At 37.0% G+C, this 20987-nt stretch overlaps 1 protein-coding gene across 2 annotated transcripts in view; it reads right to left on the bottom strand.

Moving 5' to 3' along the window:
* Window positions 1–7092: 7092 nt before the first annotated feature.
* The window catches only part of LOC121057126 (cilia- and flagella-associated protein 47-like), a 302279-nt gene continuing 288384 nt past the window's right edge, over window positions 7093–20987 (bottom strand). For both annotated transcript variants that reach the window (XM_040530883.1, XM_040530892.1), the window contains one exon: window positions 7093–9553. In XM_040530883.1, coding sequence (XP_040386817.1) covers window positions 9344–9553 — 210 coding nt within the window. In that variant the 3' untranslated portion in view covers window positions 7093–9343. The remainder of the gene's footprint in view (window positions 9554–20987) is intronic.

Genomic DNA, 20987 nt, shown 5'->3' with positions numbered 1-20987 from the left:
AGCTCAGGCTCCTCAGGACACTCTAAATCTGCAGACAATAAACAAGTCCAAGGTCTTAAGTCAAACATGCTGTCAAGCCATAGGAGCTGTGTCATTTTTACCAACTTTCTACAAGTCTGTTTCAACACCCAAAGGGATCCTTACAGCAGTTCTTCCTCTGCTTCACTTGTAGTTGCCACTTAACAGAGATTGAAGTGCAAATGCCTCCAGCTTTAAATCCATTTATCTCTTTCACACCCAGGCAGTTAACCAAGATACACATACACATACCAGCTTCTTTTCTGGTAGGAGGGGAAACTGATGATGGAGAGGGGTGTCTTTGTCATGAAGTACAGTTTCTCTGAAGACAACAGGAAACAGGATCTCAGATCCTCATTCCCTGTTTCAGCTACAGCCCCCATCTACAAGGACTCACTCCATATTGCCCTGTCAGGGAAACTGCTCCTCTCTGCTTAGGCCATGTCCTCCTTTCCAATGAGGCCTGCTCATGAAGCTTCTCCACACCTTACATTGTCTCTTGTCACCCCCAGTGTGCTTTTAGTGTAAGCAATCCTTTGCACAGGGTAATGGGAACATTGCATAAAACAAGTTAATGTCTTTTTGCAGTTACTTTGTAAATGAAGGATAATGGTTCTTTCTCTTTCTCTTTGACCTCCAGTTTTAACAGGCCCTAAAGGAACCCATTTTACCATTTACAGTCAAGTGCTTGTCAGCCATTTGAGCTCAGCAGCTGCAGCACAGCTTTCATGCCTTGCAAATTACTGGAGAGCAGCTTGCCTCTCCTGCCTCCCCGTTTTCACTAGTTTCACACCATGTTTTTCAGCTTCTTTAGAAATCTGGTTTGGTTTTGCTTTCTCTTCTTAACTTAAAATTATAGCCTTTTCAAAATGGAAAGTGTCCAGGGATTGCCACTACAGCATTAGTGTAGGACATTAGGGTCACTGAGAAATGAATCACTCAAATCCTACAGAAATCTGGGGTACTGAATTTTGACAAAGTCCAGGGCACTTATTTTTTTTTCTTTTTGTTTGTTTGTTTTATTTTGTTTCTTTTTATAAGAAATTATGTGTGCACCTGTGATCCCAAGCACCCCATCAAAAAACAAAAACAAACAAACAAACAAAAAAAAAACACATTAAAAATGGTTCTAAACATGCTGAACCCTCCAGAATCTACAGTGGATGTTCATCTCCACTAGACACTTTAATTAGTTGCTAGAGTTATCAATGGGAAGAGCATGTAATCAATGGAAGCAGTCTGGCTGTTCTTTTGGGTTGTGCCTGCTGCTGGGTTCCCAGATTTACAATCCAGATGTTTTGACCAGGCAAGGTCAAACTCTTCTTCATTCAGTCACCAGTTCACCAGCACTTGTTTGTATTCTTCCAGGCCCAAACTGTGGTGGTGTGACCTGACCACACACCCCATCACTTCTGTTTGGTTATTCATTAATTTAGGGAGAGAATGAAGAATATTGGTTAGCATTTCCTCCTGTACACCCACATTCTCTTTCCTCAAAGAGTTGTTTCTGCCTTGGGGGAAGAAGCAAAATGATAAGTCACTTAGTATATTTACATGCTGATGTTTAGATGCACTTAATTTTTATGTAGAAGTCAACAGCAAGGGATGGAAGGTGGTATTTGTGTTATTAGCTGTGACTGTCATCAGGGGAGAGAGTTCTGCTGCTTCTTCAGGTTTATTGAACATTGCAGATTAGGGATTTCTCATTTTTAGCTTACTTAAATGATGATCACTATCTGCTCACAAGTTCAACACCAGTTATTTCTTTATGTTGCTTCACACTACGTTAAAAATAGTACTCTCTTGAATGCTATTCAGCTACTTTTTCTAAACATAGATATATAGTATGCCAAAATACGGCCAGCCTTATTAAAATTATCATGATATGGACTTTAACTGCCTTTTATACTCCCTGGAAAAAAAAAATCAGAGTGAAATTTTGTTGGAGAACTGAGATCTTCTTAAACACTTGACTGTCTTTTGTCCATCAAGTGATATTACTAAATAAACTTTTTTTTAGATATATGTCTGTTTGATTTGAGGTCTGTGGGTTCATTTGTTGTTTTTGTTGTTGTTTTGTTTTGTTTTTTTAATTGCTCCTCTTCAAATTATAAATGCAGTGTTTTTTCTTTTGAGACACAGCTGGTAGTGCTAGACCACCAAAGTTTTAGTTCTTGGGAACCATTTATTCTTATGCCTTTATCCTTATAGTCTCTGCTAGATGGTCTCCTCTCCTCCAAACTCTCTCTCAGTTGTGTTTATGAAACTGTGCCACTCTCATGAATTACATTGCATTTAAGTGCTAGTCTTTCCTTCCCACTTGCAGCCAGAATTACAATAGTTCTCTCTCAAATACTGTCCCATTGCTGGGCAATATGGACTTTATTGTATTTCTTTCTATATGAGATTTGGATAGTGGTTGATATTTATATTTTTATTGTTAGACAATCTCTTTGGCCAGTTTTCCTCGACATGACACTGGGGTGTGCACTGTTCCTTCCTCAGTTTTATTATAATTTCCCTCTAACTTTGTGACAGAGACACTGTCATAGCATTGACAGTCCTGGCAGATGTGTGTGTCTGACCTAAGCATTCCTTAACACCTGTTGAATTTTTCTTCTTGTTTCTAGTTTAAATAATCCTCCATAACCTTGTCAATTTTCTATGCCAGCTGTCTTGTCCTACTTTCTTTAAGGTGGAGCTATCCCTCACAGTGAGCTTTATCTTCCGTTCCCACATAACTGCTGTGAACCCTCTCCATTCACATTTCCCCTCTTCATGCTGCTTTTAATTCATTAGTACAGACACTGATAATATATCTAGCTGATTCTGCCATTAATCCTCTCTTTTAATAACCAAGTGTATTTATTTTTCACATTTCCAGAAATCATAGGAACTGAAGCCCACCATATGTTCTAGATGCACTGGATAGATAAAATCTCCCAAGAGCAACGCCACAATTCACTATCACCTATCATCAGTAGGTTAAATGCAGATTTCCTCTTTATAATTCATTCCTGTTAACACAAAGCTGTGGAAAGGGTGCAGAGATAATTTGCAGTGTGCTCTGAAAGTTAAGATAAGGATTATGTAGGACCATGGAATGATTATATTTAAAGCCTTGGGACCCCCCATTGGCAATATCACCCAGCTGTTTCCTCTTATTTACAGCAGCACGGCCTTGGCTTAAATGCTGCTACTGATCTTGGCAGATGTAGCACTACAAGGGGGAGTGAGGAGAGGGGAACCCTCCAGGCAGTTTCATGTCAGCCTGTTGTCCTCTACTGTGCAATGTACCAACTGGTATCATAACTCCAGACACCTCCTGTCACTAAACTCAAGGAGCTTGACTTCTGTGACCTGCAAATGACCAAAAAGCTCTTACAGATGTTGCGCCCCAGATAATAATATTTTTAATGAGCTAATCAAATGTTAATGCAGCCTCTTTGTGCCTCACTACAATAACAGCATGCCATCTAGCAATTAATCCCTGATATGGCAATAATCATGGCCACTGCACTTAGATACTATTCACCAAGGGAAAAGAGGTTTCCTTAGAAATAATTTCCATACTGTGTGCTTTCTTTACCACAAAGATTTAATTCTGTAGCTCTGACATTGCTTGTCTGTTTCTCCCCTTCACAATATCTCTTTATGTAATTTAGATTCAGGTTGACTAAGAACTAAAAATGATGAATAACCGGTAGCTGAGCACAGTAAGACTCAGACCTAGAGAAGACAACATGTTTTTTGGTTTTGGTTTTGTTTCCCCAAGACAGCAAACATTAAGCCAGAAATAAAACAATGGTAAATGCAATGTAAATACCAATTAATGCTATTCAGGTAGCTGCATGGCTCAGAAACACATTTTAAAATCAAAAGTGTGATATTTGATTGCAACAGTTTATACCAGCAGCAATGCACACTGCTGAATTAGGGCTGTACATGTGTTTACCACACACTCATCTTTTTACCCATATGTATGCTCTGAATTTTGAAGCACACACGTCTGCACATTCTACTTGTCTGTCCAAGTGTACAGTTTTGCAAGGTTGTATTTATTTCAGTTTTCAAGAAATAAACATCAACACTATTCTGTTCTAACATTAGATATATATGTGTTAACTCCATGGTATACACATTAGAAAGAATTATTCATAAATGGACTTTGGATGCTGGCAATATACATCAATGCCCCTGTTAATCTTGGGGTTTGTTTTCTCCATTGATATTAACCAATCAAAAGTGTGTCCAATATATTAAATACTGGATCCCAAGTATGCTTTGTTGCTTCTTCCTTTGCTGTACATGTGATTTCCTGCTGTCATGTAGATTTGTTCCGGTTTGACCTGGTAGCATTTGCTCATATGATGTATGGGATGAGCAGTAATGTTAGCAGTAATGTATCAGGTTTTCCTGTTCTGGAAAACTGTCTTTCTTGCTGAAAATATTTTTTTTTCTTTCTTTTCTTTAACACAAGAAACAAGATGCTTTGCAGAGAAGAGTTAAATCTTACACTAAAGGAAAAATGATCAAAGATTCTCCTTGCCTCATGTCTTTCCCTTTATTTTTCTAGCCACCAATCAATGCTTTTCGGATGGACTTCCATGCTGTGACCTTGACATCCCATGCCCTGCTGTGACCTCACCACATTGTCACCATGCCATTGTCTCAAAATGTAAAATATTCTACCACAGGAAATGTAACATTATCAGGATTACAACAACTGCAATAAAGTAAAATGTGGAAGAATATGTTTCATGTCAGTGGAAGCAGAAAAGCCAGTAGATGAATTGGATTCCTTTTTAGATGAATCTTCTATGGATCAGCAAGTTTATTCAGAGTTACTTAAAAAGCAGTTAACATTCCATCAGCAACAAACCATGATCTGTGTCAGCAGTAAGGCGATGTTCAGTCATTTATTTTGGAATGAGCAGTCACTGCAGGGAGAAATGAAATTATTAAACATCTCACAAGCAAATAAACAATAAGGCAAAGCTAGGGATTTTCTTTCTTACTCTAAATACTCAGCCTTCCTCCAGAGAATATTTATTAATATAGATTTTTATCTTTTTCTGCTGTTAGCTATCTGCGGGATGGAGAGAGTTAGAAGTTTCTATTTCTTTAGATAGCCTGGGTGGAGGATCAAAGAGGAAAAAAAAGTGCATGCTCTTTTGGCTGCTGCTGTGTTATTTTGTTCAAGTAGAACCATTGTTGGTTCAGAATTAAGTCCTCTGCTACCCTGGATTTGGTCCCAAAGAGTTGTCTAAAAATAATTCTTTTCCGTGTAGCCAGCAGTAGAAATGTATATGGACCCATATCCCAGTGGGCTCTTTACCTGATCATGATAACTTTCTGTACTTAAAGCAGCCTTTCTCTCTCAATTCTCCTGACTCAGACAAAATCTGCACTGACACGGGAGATAATGTTCAGCTCTTATTATTCTTGAAGGATAAGTTTGATAATCTAAAACCCTTATAACCAGTGAGATCAGGTATAAAAACGTCTTATAGTATCATTGATACCATGGTTAGTCAGACATGAGTATAACAAACAATCAAAATCTTATGAGTTATGCAGCAGGAAAACCTACACCAAGCAGAGCTGCTAGTGGCAGGCATCCTAAAAACACTTCCATATTCTCCTTCATTCTTCTGTGTGGTCTTCTGCCAAATAAAGTTCAGCCAAACATCAGACAATTTGAAGCTTGATTGCTGGTCCTGCAACCCACCAGTGCAGATTGTCCCCGCATGTCTCAGAAAAACAGAAAACCAACTCAATAGTTGGGAACAATATCAAAGGCTGCACAGTATTTTAGTAAGAAATTTAAATATAAGACCCCATTCCAGAGTAACAGGTTCTACTCTACACAGTAATGTTGCTTGACATGGTTTTCATCCTTTTTTTTTTTTTTTTTAATTATTCAGAAAGATGAATCATTATAGACAGACATAAAGAGACAAGTGGGGGAGAAATATAAAGAAACAGGTGGTGACTACACTGATTAGCCAACCGGTATTTCTTCTAAGCCATTAACAAGCAGATGCACAGCTGACTCATGCTTGTCACGTAACTCTATGATTAAGACATAGGCCTGAAGTGTCATATTGACTGGGGAAAACTTGTTTTATTTTGTGAATTTGATATTTATATATATGAAAATACATAAGTAGAGTCAGCACAAGTACTTTTAGATCTCTAGTCAAAATTAACTATTAGAAATGAAGAGCTTTTATTTCCAATGTTAATCAGCATGCCCTATTTCCCTGAGACTCTGCTGTACCTGCGAATAGATTGATGTGAAGGGAGATACTAATTTTTTATTCTTTTCAGGAGAAAAGGATCTTTAAGAGTGCTCTAATATAGAGAAACAAAGGTAAATTTTTTCTCTTCCAATTTCTGGTAGTGGTAGTGTATTTCTGGTAGTATAGGATAAGGACACAGAAAACATTGTGAGTGCTTCTTTACAAACTATAACCTTGAGGCTGTGTTTATTTTCTTCCATTTCCTTGCAAGAAGTTTATTATAATAAATGGTAATTTAGAATTACTTATAAGCTAAATCATTTGTACTGCTTTATTTATTGATTGATTTATGATCTGAACCCTAACTGCAACAGTTGTCCTTAGACTGATCTTCAGTAGTTAAGATCTTCTGCAGATCACATTTTCAAGGTGTGGGGTGATGGTGAGCATCTTGCCCTGCTGTTCTTAAGTTCTGAAAGTCCAAAAGCTTTGGAGTTAAGTCTCCAAGTTTAAATAACAAAAGCATCATTTGATAATTCTTTCTCATACCAATTCTTTCTTTCAATGACTTCAAACTCTACAATTTACAATTATGGCCTAGTAATTCTAGTAAAATAAATTAAAATATAAAACTTCAAAAATAGAGGGAGCAAGAAACTAATAAAACTGATCATTCTGGAAATCTTCCAGTGCTGCTCTTAGAAAGTACTTTTTAAAAGATATACAAACTTAGAATTAGCTTTTGCAATATAAAGAATGCAATCACATCACCAGTAGAAGTGCAAAGGATGAAGTCCTGACGTAAAAGAATTTATTTTTAATAGAGTGTATATAGTCAGTGGAATATATAGATGTGGATAATATGTAAAACGTTGTGGATCTTACAAGCACACAGATACAATGGTCCTTATTTAAATCACCTTTGCAAGTATGTCCTTGATACCGGAAAAAACATTTTAGTTCAGTTTAAACTCTGTAAAAATAAGAAAAGGTAATGCATTTATTTAAAAAAGGTAAAGATTCAAATGATTATGGCATATTTTGCATAACTCATAAATGAGCTTGTATACACTGGAAAAGTCTGTAACCTGGTTCAGAAATCACAGCTGATGCTTCCCTTCTGAGATAAACAATATCACTAAACTTCACCTTTTACAATGCACTTCAGATGTCACTGCATAAATATTTGTCTATGGATTTTTTAACTTTTGAATGTATGAGAGAATTTGAAAATCCACTAGATGTAACAGAAAATGCAGGTAAATTAACTGTGAAATAAAATTTTTGAAGTGAGCAACACTTAATTGAGTGATTGACCTATATGCCACCGTCTATCTGTGATAGAATTATAAAGCTTTGAGCATCTCACAAAAAGCTGTGATTTCAAATGAGAAAGAAAACCTTTTAAAAAGCAAAAACAGGAAAACAAAGCTTTAACAAAGAAAAGTTGTCACTGAAATTATTCTTAAACACTGTGACCAATAATCAGTTGTGAATCCACTGCATATTTCTGATCCATAAATTCTCATTTCTTACAGTCAATAGAAACACTTGATTCAATTACACACGTAGATAGAGCTCTACTATGAAATCTAGATGTATTTGTGTTCCCAGCCACATATAAGATAAATGTTACAAGAGCTTCTTAATGTTTTCTATAAATTTACCAAATATCACTATGGACAGTATCTTTCATGTGTTGTATACTGAATTTGTAAGGGAAATTTTATTCTTGGTTCAGATTATCTGTTTTCTGATCAAAGCAGGGCACACTGCATTAAAAAGCGGAGACTAAACACTGCCATCACTGTTTTATATGTTCCCAACATTTTCTGTAATAGCTTCTCTAAAATGTGTGGCATAAACAAAATCCTCAAGCACATAGCGGTAAAATGGTTTTATTGGTGCTCATTTACACTGACCTACATAGGTTGTTCTCAGGCTCCCCATTCCTGAGCAATGATGCTCATTCTGTATTTGTGCCAAGAAAGCACTTACTCTGTGCCAAGCTATCTTTTTGTTAAAGGATATTCTGCCATTAAAATAAAGGCACAAATACAATTCACATTCTGTTAGTAAAGTCAGCAAAACAATCTCAAAGATAAAAAAAAAAAAAAAAAGTGGGAGTTATCCATCCAGTGATCTTACAAAGCATGATTGAATAGATCTAACTTTCTAATGACATCAATAGCAAAGAAAGCCTGAACACCCATATAATGTCAACTGTGAACGAGAAGAATGGAAATCGAAGCACAATATGAATGGCATCTCTGGTTTGTTTATTTTAGCAAAAAAAAGTAAAATTATGCTGCAGTCCTCACTGGCTTTTCATAGCCTTCTATATTTCAATACTCCAATACTCTAAAGCACTCTAAAATTTACTCAGCACATCAATACGGAGGGAGGACATTTTATTTTTATTCTATATTATGTGTAATAACCTAAGAATTTAAAGTGTTATGTGATGAATAACTCAGGACAAAATTATTTTAGACAAAGCAGAAATGTCAAAATTAATGACATTTTCCAAAGCAAGTGAATCTAAAGACATTCAAGCCCTGGACATGTGATACGTAAACCTGCACCTTAGCAAAGTATTGCAAAATTTGGGTAAGCATTTGATCATGAAAGACATCAGGGATTAGTTTGCCTGCTTGGTTTGTGTGCAAGTAATATACTGAACAACACATAGAATGTTCTTTATGGCTTCCTATTAAAGCCTTACTAAACTAACATTCCTTCTAAAGCAAAGCATTAACTCAAATTCCCAAATTTCCATGTATACTTTTTCAACTCAATCCTTTTTCCTTACTAAAATTTGCTGACATCTGTATGAAATACATGAACCACTAGGTACACAACTAAAATCCCTGATAGAAAAAAACGTTATTAGAGTTGAGACTCTCTGGATCCTCCACATAAAGCATACCACCAATGCATATCATATCTGCTTTAAAAATATATAAAAAACACATCTTTGTATTTGCAGAGTTTATTTGACAAAGGTATCCACCTCATGTGTCCCCCCACCCTCCCCAAAACAAACAAACAAAAAACCACAACACAGCTTTCTCTTTTCTCTATTTTGGCCTCAGGACTAAAGGTGCCCCCTTGATTGGTGAGGATACCCCAGTGGTTGTAAGCTTCAGATTTTCACGTAAGAAATTGCGCTGTCGAACTGTGGCTGATCTTATGTAACCGCTAGTAGAAACTACTTTTGCTGGTCTTGTAGGTGGTGTGGTCTGTGGAGGCAGGCCATTGATTTCGTATGTCCACTGCATTGATTGAGTCTGAAAATAAAGAACAGAGACATGATAAAATATAATCAGTGACCAAATACCTCAAAAAATTTTGACAGTGATTTACCGTGCTACATTGATTTCAAAAGATATTTATCCTTTTCCACATAAGGTACTGGAATAACAGAGAATGAGAATCACTGTCCTGGAACACAGAGACTAGAAATCATGTTTAACCTTATGAATGCAGACTCAGACCCAACAAAGAAAAATAATTTATCATCCCAGCTGATCTAAAATTCCTTTTTTATTTAGTAAACCCCATAGCTCTGTATGTTGTTCAAAAGTAATTATTCCACAGTACAATATAAATGTCTCAGGTATATATATACTGTGTGACTTAATTGCAACTCAGGTGTTGGTAATAATAGCATTATCAAATGGTGAAATCTTTGCATTAAAATAATGGAAAAATAAAAAAGAGTAAAGGGCTCTAAGTACACATAAGAGAATTGCAGCTTATGTTGAAATCTCCAGTTTGAAGAATATTTATGTGAATTGAAAATGACACTCTGCATTTGCCTTCTGTTTATAACTGGTCTGTAGTAATGGAGCATATGTTTCTATGTCACGTCTTGTAATGCCTGAGTACTTGATTCTTACTGAGTACGTGATTCTTATTCTTAATACATTTCCCACCTATGTTTACTTAAGGAGTGTTATTTTATGTATACGAAGGCTGTACTGTTGCCTATCTCCCATGTTTCATTTGTTCTCTGAAGCAGAATTTTGGTTGCTAAAAACCCATATGTAACTATTGCAGATTCTTAAGTCATTTTTCTTTCAAGATTTATCACTTTAATTCTGGAAAGCAGGTCTTTATTCCAAGTCTAGCATTATCCTTCCTAGAAGGTCTATTCATAGATCTTTCATTTTCCATTCTCCTTTTCTCTTAAGAACAAAACAAAACAACAAAATGACGAAATCCCAAAGATTTCAAATGCTGTGTCATTATGTCCAGCTTTGTACCATACAAAGAGAAAGTGTTACATGCCCACTTGACACATACATTGCCATCTATTTGCACTCCGCAACCGGCAATTCCAGGTTTTCTGTTTGGGACATTTTCACTTACAAGGCACTTGTGGGGAACATCAAGTGAAAAAGCATGGGATGATGTAGGTCCATTTAAATTTATTCATTCAAGTGATTTTTTTTTTTATGCAGAACATGGAACATAATGCAAATACATAATACATATCTGCACAGTACACAGAACATACCAGACTCCATGACTTTGTAGCATCAAAGCAGCAAAGTCGTGTTAAATGCATGATATTTCCAAATTCCCAAGATATACTTTTCCATATGTTGCACAGCACTGCAATTGCACAGCCATGTTACTTTTGGTTCTACAGCAGGTTTTTTTTGGCACTACACTTTTGCATCATGCTGCATTGAACTAGAGTCAAGGCTTGCAGGATCACCTTTCTTTCCTGCTCCAAGTCACAAAGATTTAATACAACTGTTGTAATTTATGTAATACGTCTCTCACTTAATACAAACATAATCCTTAGAACAATCATTGGTGGATATAACCATTACACCTAAGATCAGTGTCACTTTCACCCAAGGAAACAAAGGGTCAGAAAGGCTGTGTACACCCTCAACCAATCTGGAAATTAATGCAAGAGTCAACCTTAAAGCTCAAGAGTCTTCCCCTCAAGCACTTAGTTAACAGCATGCCTTCCAACACAGCTGGCTTTGTGGCCCATTTGCTCTTTCCAGTCTGACAGTTCTGCATCTCCCCAAGCAGATTAGGCCTATAGAGAGCAGCAACAGTATCCATACTAATTACCAATTACTCCTCACAAAAAAAAAAATAATCACATAGCATAAATGCCATCAAACATCTCCAAAGTATAGTGTGTTGATTTATCTAACAACTTACTTACTGTATTCTGTCGATTAGCTATGGTCTAGGTAAAGAACTACATAGGACATGGGGAAGAGCACTGAACCTTCTCCATCCCAACATTTCTTTAGTCATATCATACTTATAATAACATATTGAAGAGAATAAAATGCATGTTAAAGTAGCTCTCTGATTTTGTTCTTGTTCTGTTGTTTTGTTAAATATCAGTATTATATTTGCCATTGAAAATGTTTGCTTTGGTGATGTTTACCTTTGTTATCTTTCGTATGCTGTTTCCTACTGTTCTAATGATTACCCTGTCATTGCTAAAGTACATTTAATGGATATTGTTGCAAGCAGTTTTTCATTCATGTTGCAACTACTCAATAGGAAGAAGTTCCAGGTCATTAAACTCTAAACCTTTTGACACAGGCTTTGTTCTCTTCTATGCATTTATACAGTGTTTACAATAATTCACATATAGGCTGCATACGGTTACAATTTTTAAATGTCATCACCATATGAATCTCTAATTCTGCTGCTTATTTCATAACTGGTTTTAGCCAGTATTTTGGTAATGGAATATATACTGTTCTGTACTTATATTGAAAGAACAGGCAACTTTTTTGCTGTGTCTTTTTAAAAGAAATATTTTTAAACCCTCTACTTTAAAACTGGTGGTACTGATTTTTCATAATGTCTTCTGAATGCATTACTGTATTCTAATAAGGTTAGTAAGCGTAAGATCTTAATAGATAATTCACCATGCATGCATAATTTTTTAAACTTTCATTACTCTTCTGCTGAAATCAAAATCTAATTTAAATTGAATATTATTCCTGTGTAAAACAGACATATTAGCTCATCATTATTCTAAACCTTATTTAATACTGTTCAGTGATCTACTAACTTCACTGCCATTAAAGATAAATGCCAGCAAAAGCAGGTGTGATGTGGACCAACATCAGTATCTTCTGTCCAAAGATAATATTGTCTTTTAAGAAATGTAAATCTCTCTCCAGAGTTAGCTAATTGTCTTATTAACTCCAGTACAAGATGAAAAGGTTTATCTTTATTTAGTATGTCAGATTAACAATTTAGTTTAAAGAAAATTTAATCTCAGGGTCATATACACTGTGTGCATGACTCATTGATCACTTCAAGGTCAGAGGAAAGATCTGTCAATTGTTTCAGCCAAAGATTTTAACTGAGTATCAAGTTACTAAAAATCTTTTTTGTTCGTGAAATCCACACATATCATAACTTTATTTTCTATAGTTTTCTTGACTGTTTGAAGCAGGATTTAAGCAAAACTGATGGGCTATGTCACCTCTCAATTTCATTTATTGTTAACATCAAACAATATGGACTTCTGGGCAGTAAGAACCTATTGTTAATTGCCTGTTTGCTGTACAAATGCTCTATATTGTATATTTTGTGGGGGTTAAGAAAAAAAAAGTTTATGGCTTTTCTTGGTAAAAAAGGTTCAACAAGCAGAAGTGCAAAGTCCTGCACCTGGGGAAGAACAACTCTAGGCACCAGTACCTCCTGGGGGCCACCCAGCTGGAAAACAGCTCTGCAAAGGACCTAAGAATCCCGGTAGACACCAAGTTGAACAGCAGTGTGCCCTTGCCTCTATGAAGACTAATGGTATTCTTGGCTGCACAAGGCAAAGTATCACCAGCAGGTCAAGAGAGATCCTTCTGCTCTACTTAATATTGGTGAAGTTGCACCTGGAGTACTGTGTCCAGTTCCGGGTCTCTCCAGTACAAGAGAGACATGAGCATACAGAAAAGAGTCCAATAGAGGGCTACAAAGATGATTGAGGGATTGGATTACCTCTCCCATGAGGAGAGAGCTGGGACTGTTCAGCCCAGAGAAGGAAGACTTGGGGGTGATCTGTTCACTGTCCATTAATACCTGAGGGATGGCACAAAGGAGACAGACCCAGGCTCTTTTCAGTGGTGCCCAGTGCCAGGACAAGAGGCACCGGGCACAAACTGGAGCACAGGAGGCTCTGCCTGAACACCAGGAAACACTTCTGTGCTGTATGGGTGATGCAATACCGATTACCCAGAGAGGTTGTGGAGTTTCTCTTTTTGGAGATCTTCAAAAGCTGCCTGGACATGGTCCTGAGCAACCTGTTGCAGGTGGCCCTGCTTGAGCAGGGATGTTGGACCAGATCACCTCTGGAGTTTCCTTCTAACCTCAACCAATCTTTGACTCTGTGATTCTGTGAAAAAGCTGTTTATTCAAGTGCTGGTGTAGCCTGTATCAGGTGCAGAGAAATTGCTCCTTACCTGATGGAAACTCATTGAGCTTAATGGGGAAACCATTGTGGGCATAATCACATAAACCCTTTAGATATGATCCATGAAGATGAACCCAAAATAATAATAATAAAAATCTATAACAACCTAGTCCATCTATTGTAAATCATCTGCTGTCATCCAAGACAGTTGGAGACAGCCTTTGTGGAAAAATTGTGCAGTTATGTACTTATTTACTGAAAGGAAAACCTCAGTTTGTAGTTCAGTGCATTCTGTTAAAGTGGTAACAGGTGTTACACAAATGGAAAATAGTTACTGTAACTGCCAACATAGGTTAGTGCTACAAGACCACCTAGAAGTCAGTAATTTTTGGAAAAATTTGGACACCTATGTCTGTTTAACTAGAATATTTAATTTCCAAGGGCAAAATATGAGGTTTTCAAATGTTACTCAAGTCATAAGTATTTTCTTTCAGGATAAAGCCTACAATGACTGCTTTAATCAATACGAAAACTGCAACAAGAGTGAGTCCACCAAGTTCAGAATCAGTGCAAGTGCCTTCAAGCTGCTTTCCAGGTCAGATATGTTTCAGTGACAGAGAAACAAGGATCAAGTATCAGACTTTTCCGGAGTGACAGAGAGGGGTCAATGACTTTGAGAGGTCTTCTGTATATGACTATATTTGACTTACGAGCTGCATTTGCTTGCCTAAGAAATGGGTCAGAATTTTCCAAATAGGAGGAACTTTTCCTGTGCTTATGGCAGTGCTGATTATTATACCAAATTTGCAACAATTATAATGCTAGCACCAGTACTAACAAACAAAGTCTAAAGACAAAAGTATTGAGTAGAAACACAAGACAGTCTCTGTTATGATGTATGTAATAATAACTTAGGTATTTACAAATCATTGGGTCCCTGCATCTCTTGGCCTATTTCAGAGTTGTGCTGATACTACAGATTACACAACTTCAGAAGAAAGACCAGACCACATTCTAAATGTCCCTGACAGTCTGAGGGAAGTGTGGATATTGAAATTAATGACTTCCTCTTATCAATATCTAGAAAGTCCTGACAGCTATAATCCAATTAAGTCTGAAGAAAACAATAATTTGGTTCACCTGTTTGGAGTAATGGCCAACTGCAGAACCACATTTCTTTGATAAATATCTTGAAGAATAAAAAATAAGACATATGCTACCAATTTTTACTTTGTATTGTATGTTATTCAAGTAAGTTATTCAACTGTCTTGATAGCTGACTGAATAATGTTCATGAAATAATTTATTCAGCAAATACTGTTAGCAGTCACCAAATAATTTATGCAAAAGTATATTTTTTAGTATTCAGACCATTCTTACAGATGGTTCATGATTCATAGGATTAATTTGCAGAACATAGACCATCCATATGTATTCACTGTAGGCTGGCAATGCTACTCAGTTACATACTAATTAATTGCCAGAGAAATTTGTGTTGGGAGGGAGCTAAATGTTGCAAAGTGAGTATCAGGAATTTTAAGGTAAATGATATTCCAGTTGTCTTTCAAACAGTGTTAATTCAGGAAAGTTCAAACAAGATTTGCAAGACCTCCAGTAAGCTAAGACACAGGAAATTACAGACAGTGCATCCTGTCCTCCCTGGACCTTAATTTGTATTGCAATGGTGACAGGCAAAAAATGATCAATTACAATCAGTGTATACAGAATGAAATTAAACCAAACTTTTATGTGTGCTGCTGAAGAGTTTCTGCCTCTATTGTTTTCCTTTATGATCAGTTTAGGGTGAAAAAAAATTAATTGTTTGGGTGCAACAATGTTGTAATATTTCCATATCTGTAGCTCTTAGAAAAGGGTATATATGGGGTATAGAAGTGCTAGATTTATAGCAAATCTCATATTAAAAGAAGAAGGTCATAGCTGATCTTATCAAAGTTACTGAGAAGACTTCAGTTATTTGTATTTTAATGTAGTCTTAAGATTTGTTTTACTTGCTAACTCTCATTTTGTATTAATTTTATAAATGATCACTAAAGAGTCAGTATGATGGCAGATGCATTATATTCAATAAACAATATTGTTTGGTAGGTCTCATGTCATTACTTTCCACTACCTTCCACTCCATAGATAAATTTTTACTTCTTGATTGCTTTACTACATCATCATGCAGAACAGAGCAGGTTAAGTGAATACCAGCCATTTGCTGCCAGCAAATGACATGGCCTCCACTGATTCCCCACTTTTGCCCTTCCTCTTGTTCTTATCTGTTTTCCCTGTTTAGTGAATCTGGTAAAGGGGAAAACAGATTGAAAAAACACTGGAACATATAAAAAAATGCCATCTACCAATGTCTTCCTCCTTCCTTGTTCTTCCAGTCTTCCATAATATCTAATTAAAAAATGGAAGGAAACTATAAATAATTAGAAGAGTACTTTCTTTGAAGTCTTAAGTATTTCTTGTAGCTTGGAAGAAAAACCTTGTAAAAGGTCCCATAGACCCAGGGGTTCTGATCTATATCTGAAACTAGGGAATTAAAGAAACCAAGGGAAGAAAAAAAATGATGAAAGAGAGATTTCTTTCAGAGTTAATTTTTAAATGCAAGGTTGAGCTTCCTCATGCTAAGATGGTTTCAGGCTGTTTCAATCCTTAGGATGAAAAAATACTGGAAAGAGAATTTTCTTATACTGAAATTGTTGGGGACCCTCTGTTACTGTGCCAACTCATATCAGAGTCTGCACCTGTTAGGTCCGTGCAGTCAAGTAAAAGGGCACCTGTGTAGGGGTGGAAAACCTGGCTGCAGTGAGTCACTATTCACAATTAAACAGTGTGTCCTATTCAAGTCCATAATGTATCATGGAATTCTGAGCACTGGCAAGGAAAAAGAACTGCTGAAAAAATGATAATAATAATAAAAATATTATTCTGGAGAATTCGAAGAAATAGTATTGTGTCCTTCCTTTGACCATCAACACAACTTCCTCTACAAGGTTACTCTTGAAGGACCAGAAACGTAGAAAACACAGTTTACGTTTGTTCTTGGAAAGCTACAATATCTCCTTGTATGACCACCTTGACCAGTTACTTAAGTAGAAAAATAACACTGTTATTTTTTAATAACACTGTTATAAAAAGTGGGAGGGTAGAGAATTAACTGCCATCTGAATAATAAATAAACAAATAAATAAATAAATAGCACTATCATAGAGTACTTGACATGGTTACTGCAAAGTCAAAATAAAACCTGCATATCTGAAGAGGTGAAATAAAGAAGAAGAAGTAAGAAGAAAAAACAAATCTTGCTTTAATTATTCAAAAAGATCTTCACCCACCCTGATATGTACTGGAGGGACAATGCAGCATGATATAAACAAGTACATAAATAGCAAACAAAAAAACATGGAAGTGTGGGCCCACTGCTGATTGCAGCAGCAGACCTGGTAACACAGGACAAGGAATAGGCTGAGGTACTTAATGCCTTCTTCATCTTCACCTTCATGATGATGTCACATCTTCAGAAAGGGAGAGGAGTACCCAGTGAACTACAGGACAGTCAACCTCACCTCAATTCCTGGGAAAGTGATGGAACAACTAATTCTGGGAAACATTTCCAGGCACATAAAATACGAGAAAGTGATTGGGGGTATCTAGCATGGATTCACCAAGGGGAGGTGATATTTAGCCAACCTGATGATCTATGGCGAAATGGCTTTGTTTTGGTAAATAAAAACAAAGCAGTGGATATTGTCTACCCAGATTTCAGTAGGGCTTTCAACACTGTCTCCTGTAAAATCCTCAACGACAATCTGTTGAAGTGTTGAGTGGATGAGCAAACAATCTGATGGATTAAAAACTGGTTGAACGGTTAGACCCAGATGGTAATGTCCAGTGGTATAAAGTTTAGCTGGAAGCCAGTAAATAGCAGTGTACCCCACAGGTCAATAGTAGGTCCAATCCTGTTCATCATTTTCATTAATGATCTGGATGATGGGGGCAGAGTGTACCCTTGGCAAGTTTGTGGATGACACAAAACTGGGAGGAGTAACTGATACACCAGGCTATCCTGTCATTCAGAGGGACCTAAACAAGCTTGAGAAATCTGATGACAGGAACCTCATGAAATTCAACAATAGGAAGTGCGACGTCCTGCACCTGAGAAGGAACAGCCTCATGCAACGGTATATTCTGGGAGCTGCCCAGCTGGAAAGCAGCTTGGCAGAAAAGAAGCTTGGATACCAAGTTGAACATGTTCCAGCAATATGCTCTTTCGGAAAAGAAAGCAAATGGTGTCCTGGGCTGCATAACTATACTGCCAGAAGGTGGAGGGAGGTGACCCTTCCCCTCTACACAGCACTGTTGAGGCCTGGAGTACTGAGAGAGAAATGGAGCTACCAGTAAGAGTCCAGTGAAGGGCCACAAAGATGATTAAGGGACTGGAGCATCTCTTCTGTGAGGGAAGGCTGAGAGAGCTGGGACTGTTCAGCCTGGAGAAAAGAAGACTCAGGACTTCTCATCAATATATCTGAAGGGACGGTACAAAGAGGATGTAGCCAGGATCACAAACTGAAATAGAGAAGGCTCTCTCTGAAAATAATGGAACACATTTTGACTGTGAGGGTGACTGAGCCCTGGTGCAGGTTGCCCAGAGAGGTTGTGGAGTCTCCAACCTTGGAAATACTCAAAATCCACCTGGATGTGACCTGGGCTAATCTACCCAGGTGACCGTTGTGGCTTGAACCCAGACAGCTAAGAACACACACTGCCACTTGCTCACTCTCTCCCTGCAGTGGAAAGGGAGAGAGATATAGGAAGGCCAAAAGCAAGAAGACCCATGGATGAAGATAAAGATAGTTTAATACATGAAGGAAAGAGAAACTAAAAACCAACCAACCAAACAAACAAAACACAAATGATGCAGAGGCAATTTCTCTCCACTTCCTGCAAGCAGACAAAAAAAAAAAAAAAAGTTTTAATTGCTGAGAATGACATTGGAGAGTCAGGGTCCAGTGTCGCAGATGTATCTCTTCACAGTCTTCTACTCATGCCTACCATGTGGGGGAGAAAGCTTTGATGTTGTGCAAGCACTGTTAAGTAATACCCAAAACACTGCTGTGTTATCAAGACTGTTACAGTCACAAATCCAATACATAGCAATATACAGGCTGCTGTGAAGAAAGAAAAATCCACTCCAGCCAGATCCAAATACTGCCTGAGCATATTGTCTGGGTTAGACAAGTCCCTTCCAGAAGGCCCTTCCAACCTCAAGCATTCTGTGATTCAGGGATTGTAGTGTATGATACATTAAGACTTATTTTCTTTCATCTCTTCATCTCTTTTCTCATTACTTATAACTGCCCTAGTGATGTTGAATGTATTTTAACATCCAAAATTAAGTGCAAAACATACAACTCATTTACTTATATACTCACTGATTTCATTATATACTCAACAATTCATGTGAACCATTCCTCACAATGTGGTAATATTAAAACTGGAGTACTGAGCCATCCTGAGAAACTGTCACCAACACTTTATTTCAGGGTATCAAAGGGGAAAAGAGTGATCAAACCAGAGTCTCGGGGTGCTTGTGAATAACACTTATCCTCCTTTATCAGATAACACACATAGAATCATAGAATCATTTAGGTTGGAAAAGATTGTCAAGTCCAACCATTAAGTTTACATTTAATCAATGGTCTTGCTTTCCCATTTATAATTATGATGGTAGCTCAACAGTCATTTTCTTAACTTATAGGAACAATTCCAGATAGAATTAAAGGTGGCTTAATTGATTTCTGCAATTCAAATATTAGATGTTTCACTGCTTTGTTTAGATGTAATACAATCAATATCAAATATTCCTTCATTACTGGCAATGTTTTGAATGCCCTTATACACCAGTCATTCCCATATTGGTATAATCTCTTGTCATTATGGGAATTATAGTCTCAATAGGCAAGGTAACTATTTTTATGCCTATGAATCAAAAATTTTGAGTATTGATTCTTCACTCAAAATCCAGTGATGCTAGTGATAGGAAGTGCTACATTCACTGCCTGGAATGAACTTTCTGGACCTCTGTAATCACAAAACTCGGTTCAACATCAGCCAGGGGATGCAGGTGATGTCTTCCTTATTGTGAAACTATTTCAATTATCCTATTAGCTTTGTTACATTTTCCCTTGTTCATTCTTTTTAAGAGATGCAATTCAGAATAACATTAAACTATGGTAATTAACAAATCTACCAGGAACAATGCACAATGTATTTTCACCAAGCTACTGAATATGTAACAGTATCATTTTCTGTTAAAATATGCAAGCTTGCATACATAAGCTTAGAGAAGCCACAGATGGCTACTGTGGCTTGCACATGGCAGCATTTATTTCCAGAGCAGCATGACAAATGGTTTTGATATGCTATCTTCCATAGGCTAAGTTAGTGATTATTCAGTAATAAAGGTGCACAAGCCTGACTTCTAGAGGGCTCGATAATGTTACCTGCAATCTGGTTTTCTCTGACATCTATTTTATCTTTTAAGACTTATTTTGTTTGCCCTCTGCTTTAGAATATCTCTGCAGTCTCATCCATGAATTACAACACATTTGCTCAGGTCTCTAGCTGGATTCAGCACACTGCAAGCAAATTAACTGTAGGCCAACTTGAATACGCCCTTTTCCAAGGACTTGCCAGCCTCCTGGCTGCTCTGTCTTGTACCTGGCAGCAGTTCCTGCTCTGGGAAGCCTGTACAGAGTTCCCCTGCCCTTGCTGGCCCTAAGCTCTGGCGCTTGTCTCTTCAGTTTTGCCAGCACATTGCAGCCAAACTCAGAGATGTTAGTCTGACTGAGGAAGTCCTTTTTTCTCTTCTCAGTAATTTATAGTTTATCTATTATCCTTTCACTAATTTGTAATTAGTGGAAAAACATTTTTTCTTTTCAGTTAGAACTGCACTGCTTATGAAAGCTATTATAAACGTTGATGTTTGATTATGGAATAATATCTATTTAAAATGCTCCTCATGCAGTTGTCATTGTTTCTTGCTTGTAGCTCAGTAAGATTATGATGTTCTTCTTCACAGATACAGAAACAAGCATGATTATTTTCTTTACAAGCTTTTTATTATATTTCTCTAATTTCATTCTTTGATCTACAGAAATTTTTAAGTAACTTTCCATGGTACTTTTACAAAATTAAGATTCCTACCAGCTATTCAAATAATAGTCTAACTTCAATTGTTTTGATATGTAGTTGACTCAGGACATAGGTTTTAATGACGGTTAAAGAAAATTGAATTGCTTCAGCAA

The sequence above is a fragment of the Cygnus olor genome, chromosome 1 (genome assembly GCF_009769625.2).
Source record: "Cygnus olor isolate bCygOlo1 chromosome 1, bCygOlo1.pri.v2, whole genome shotgun sequence".
Lineage (NCBI taxonomy): Eukaryota > Metazoa > Chordata > Aves > Anseriformes > Anatidae > Cygnus > Cygnus olor.
Note: the sequence above shows the minus strand (reverse complement) of the source record. Positions and strands in the feature narration are given on the sequence as shown.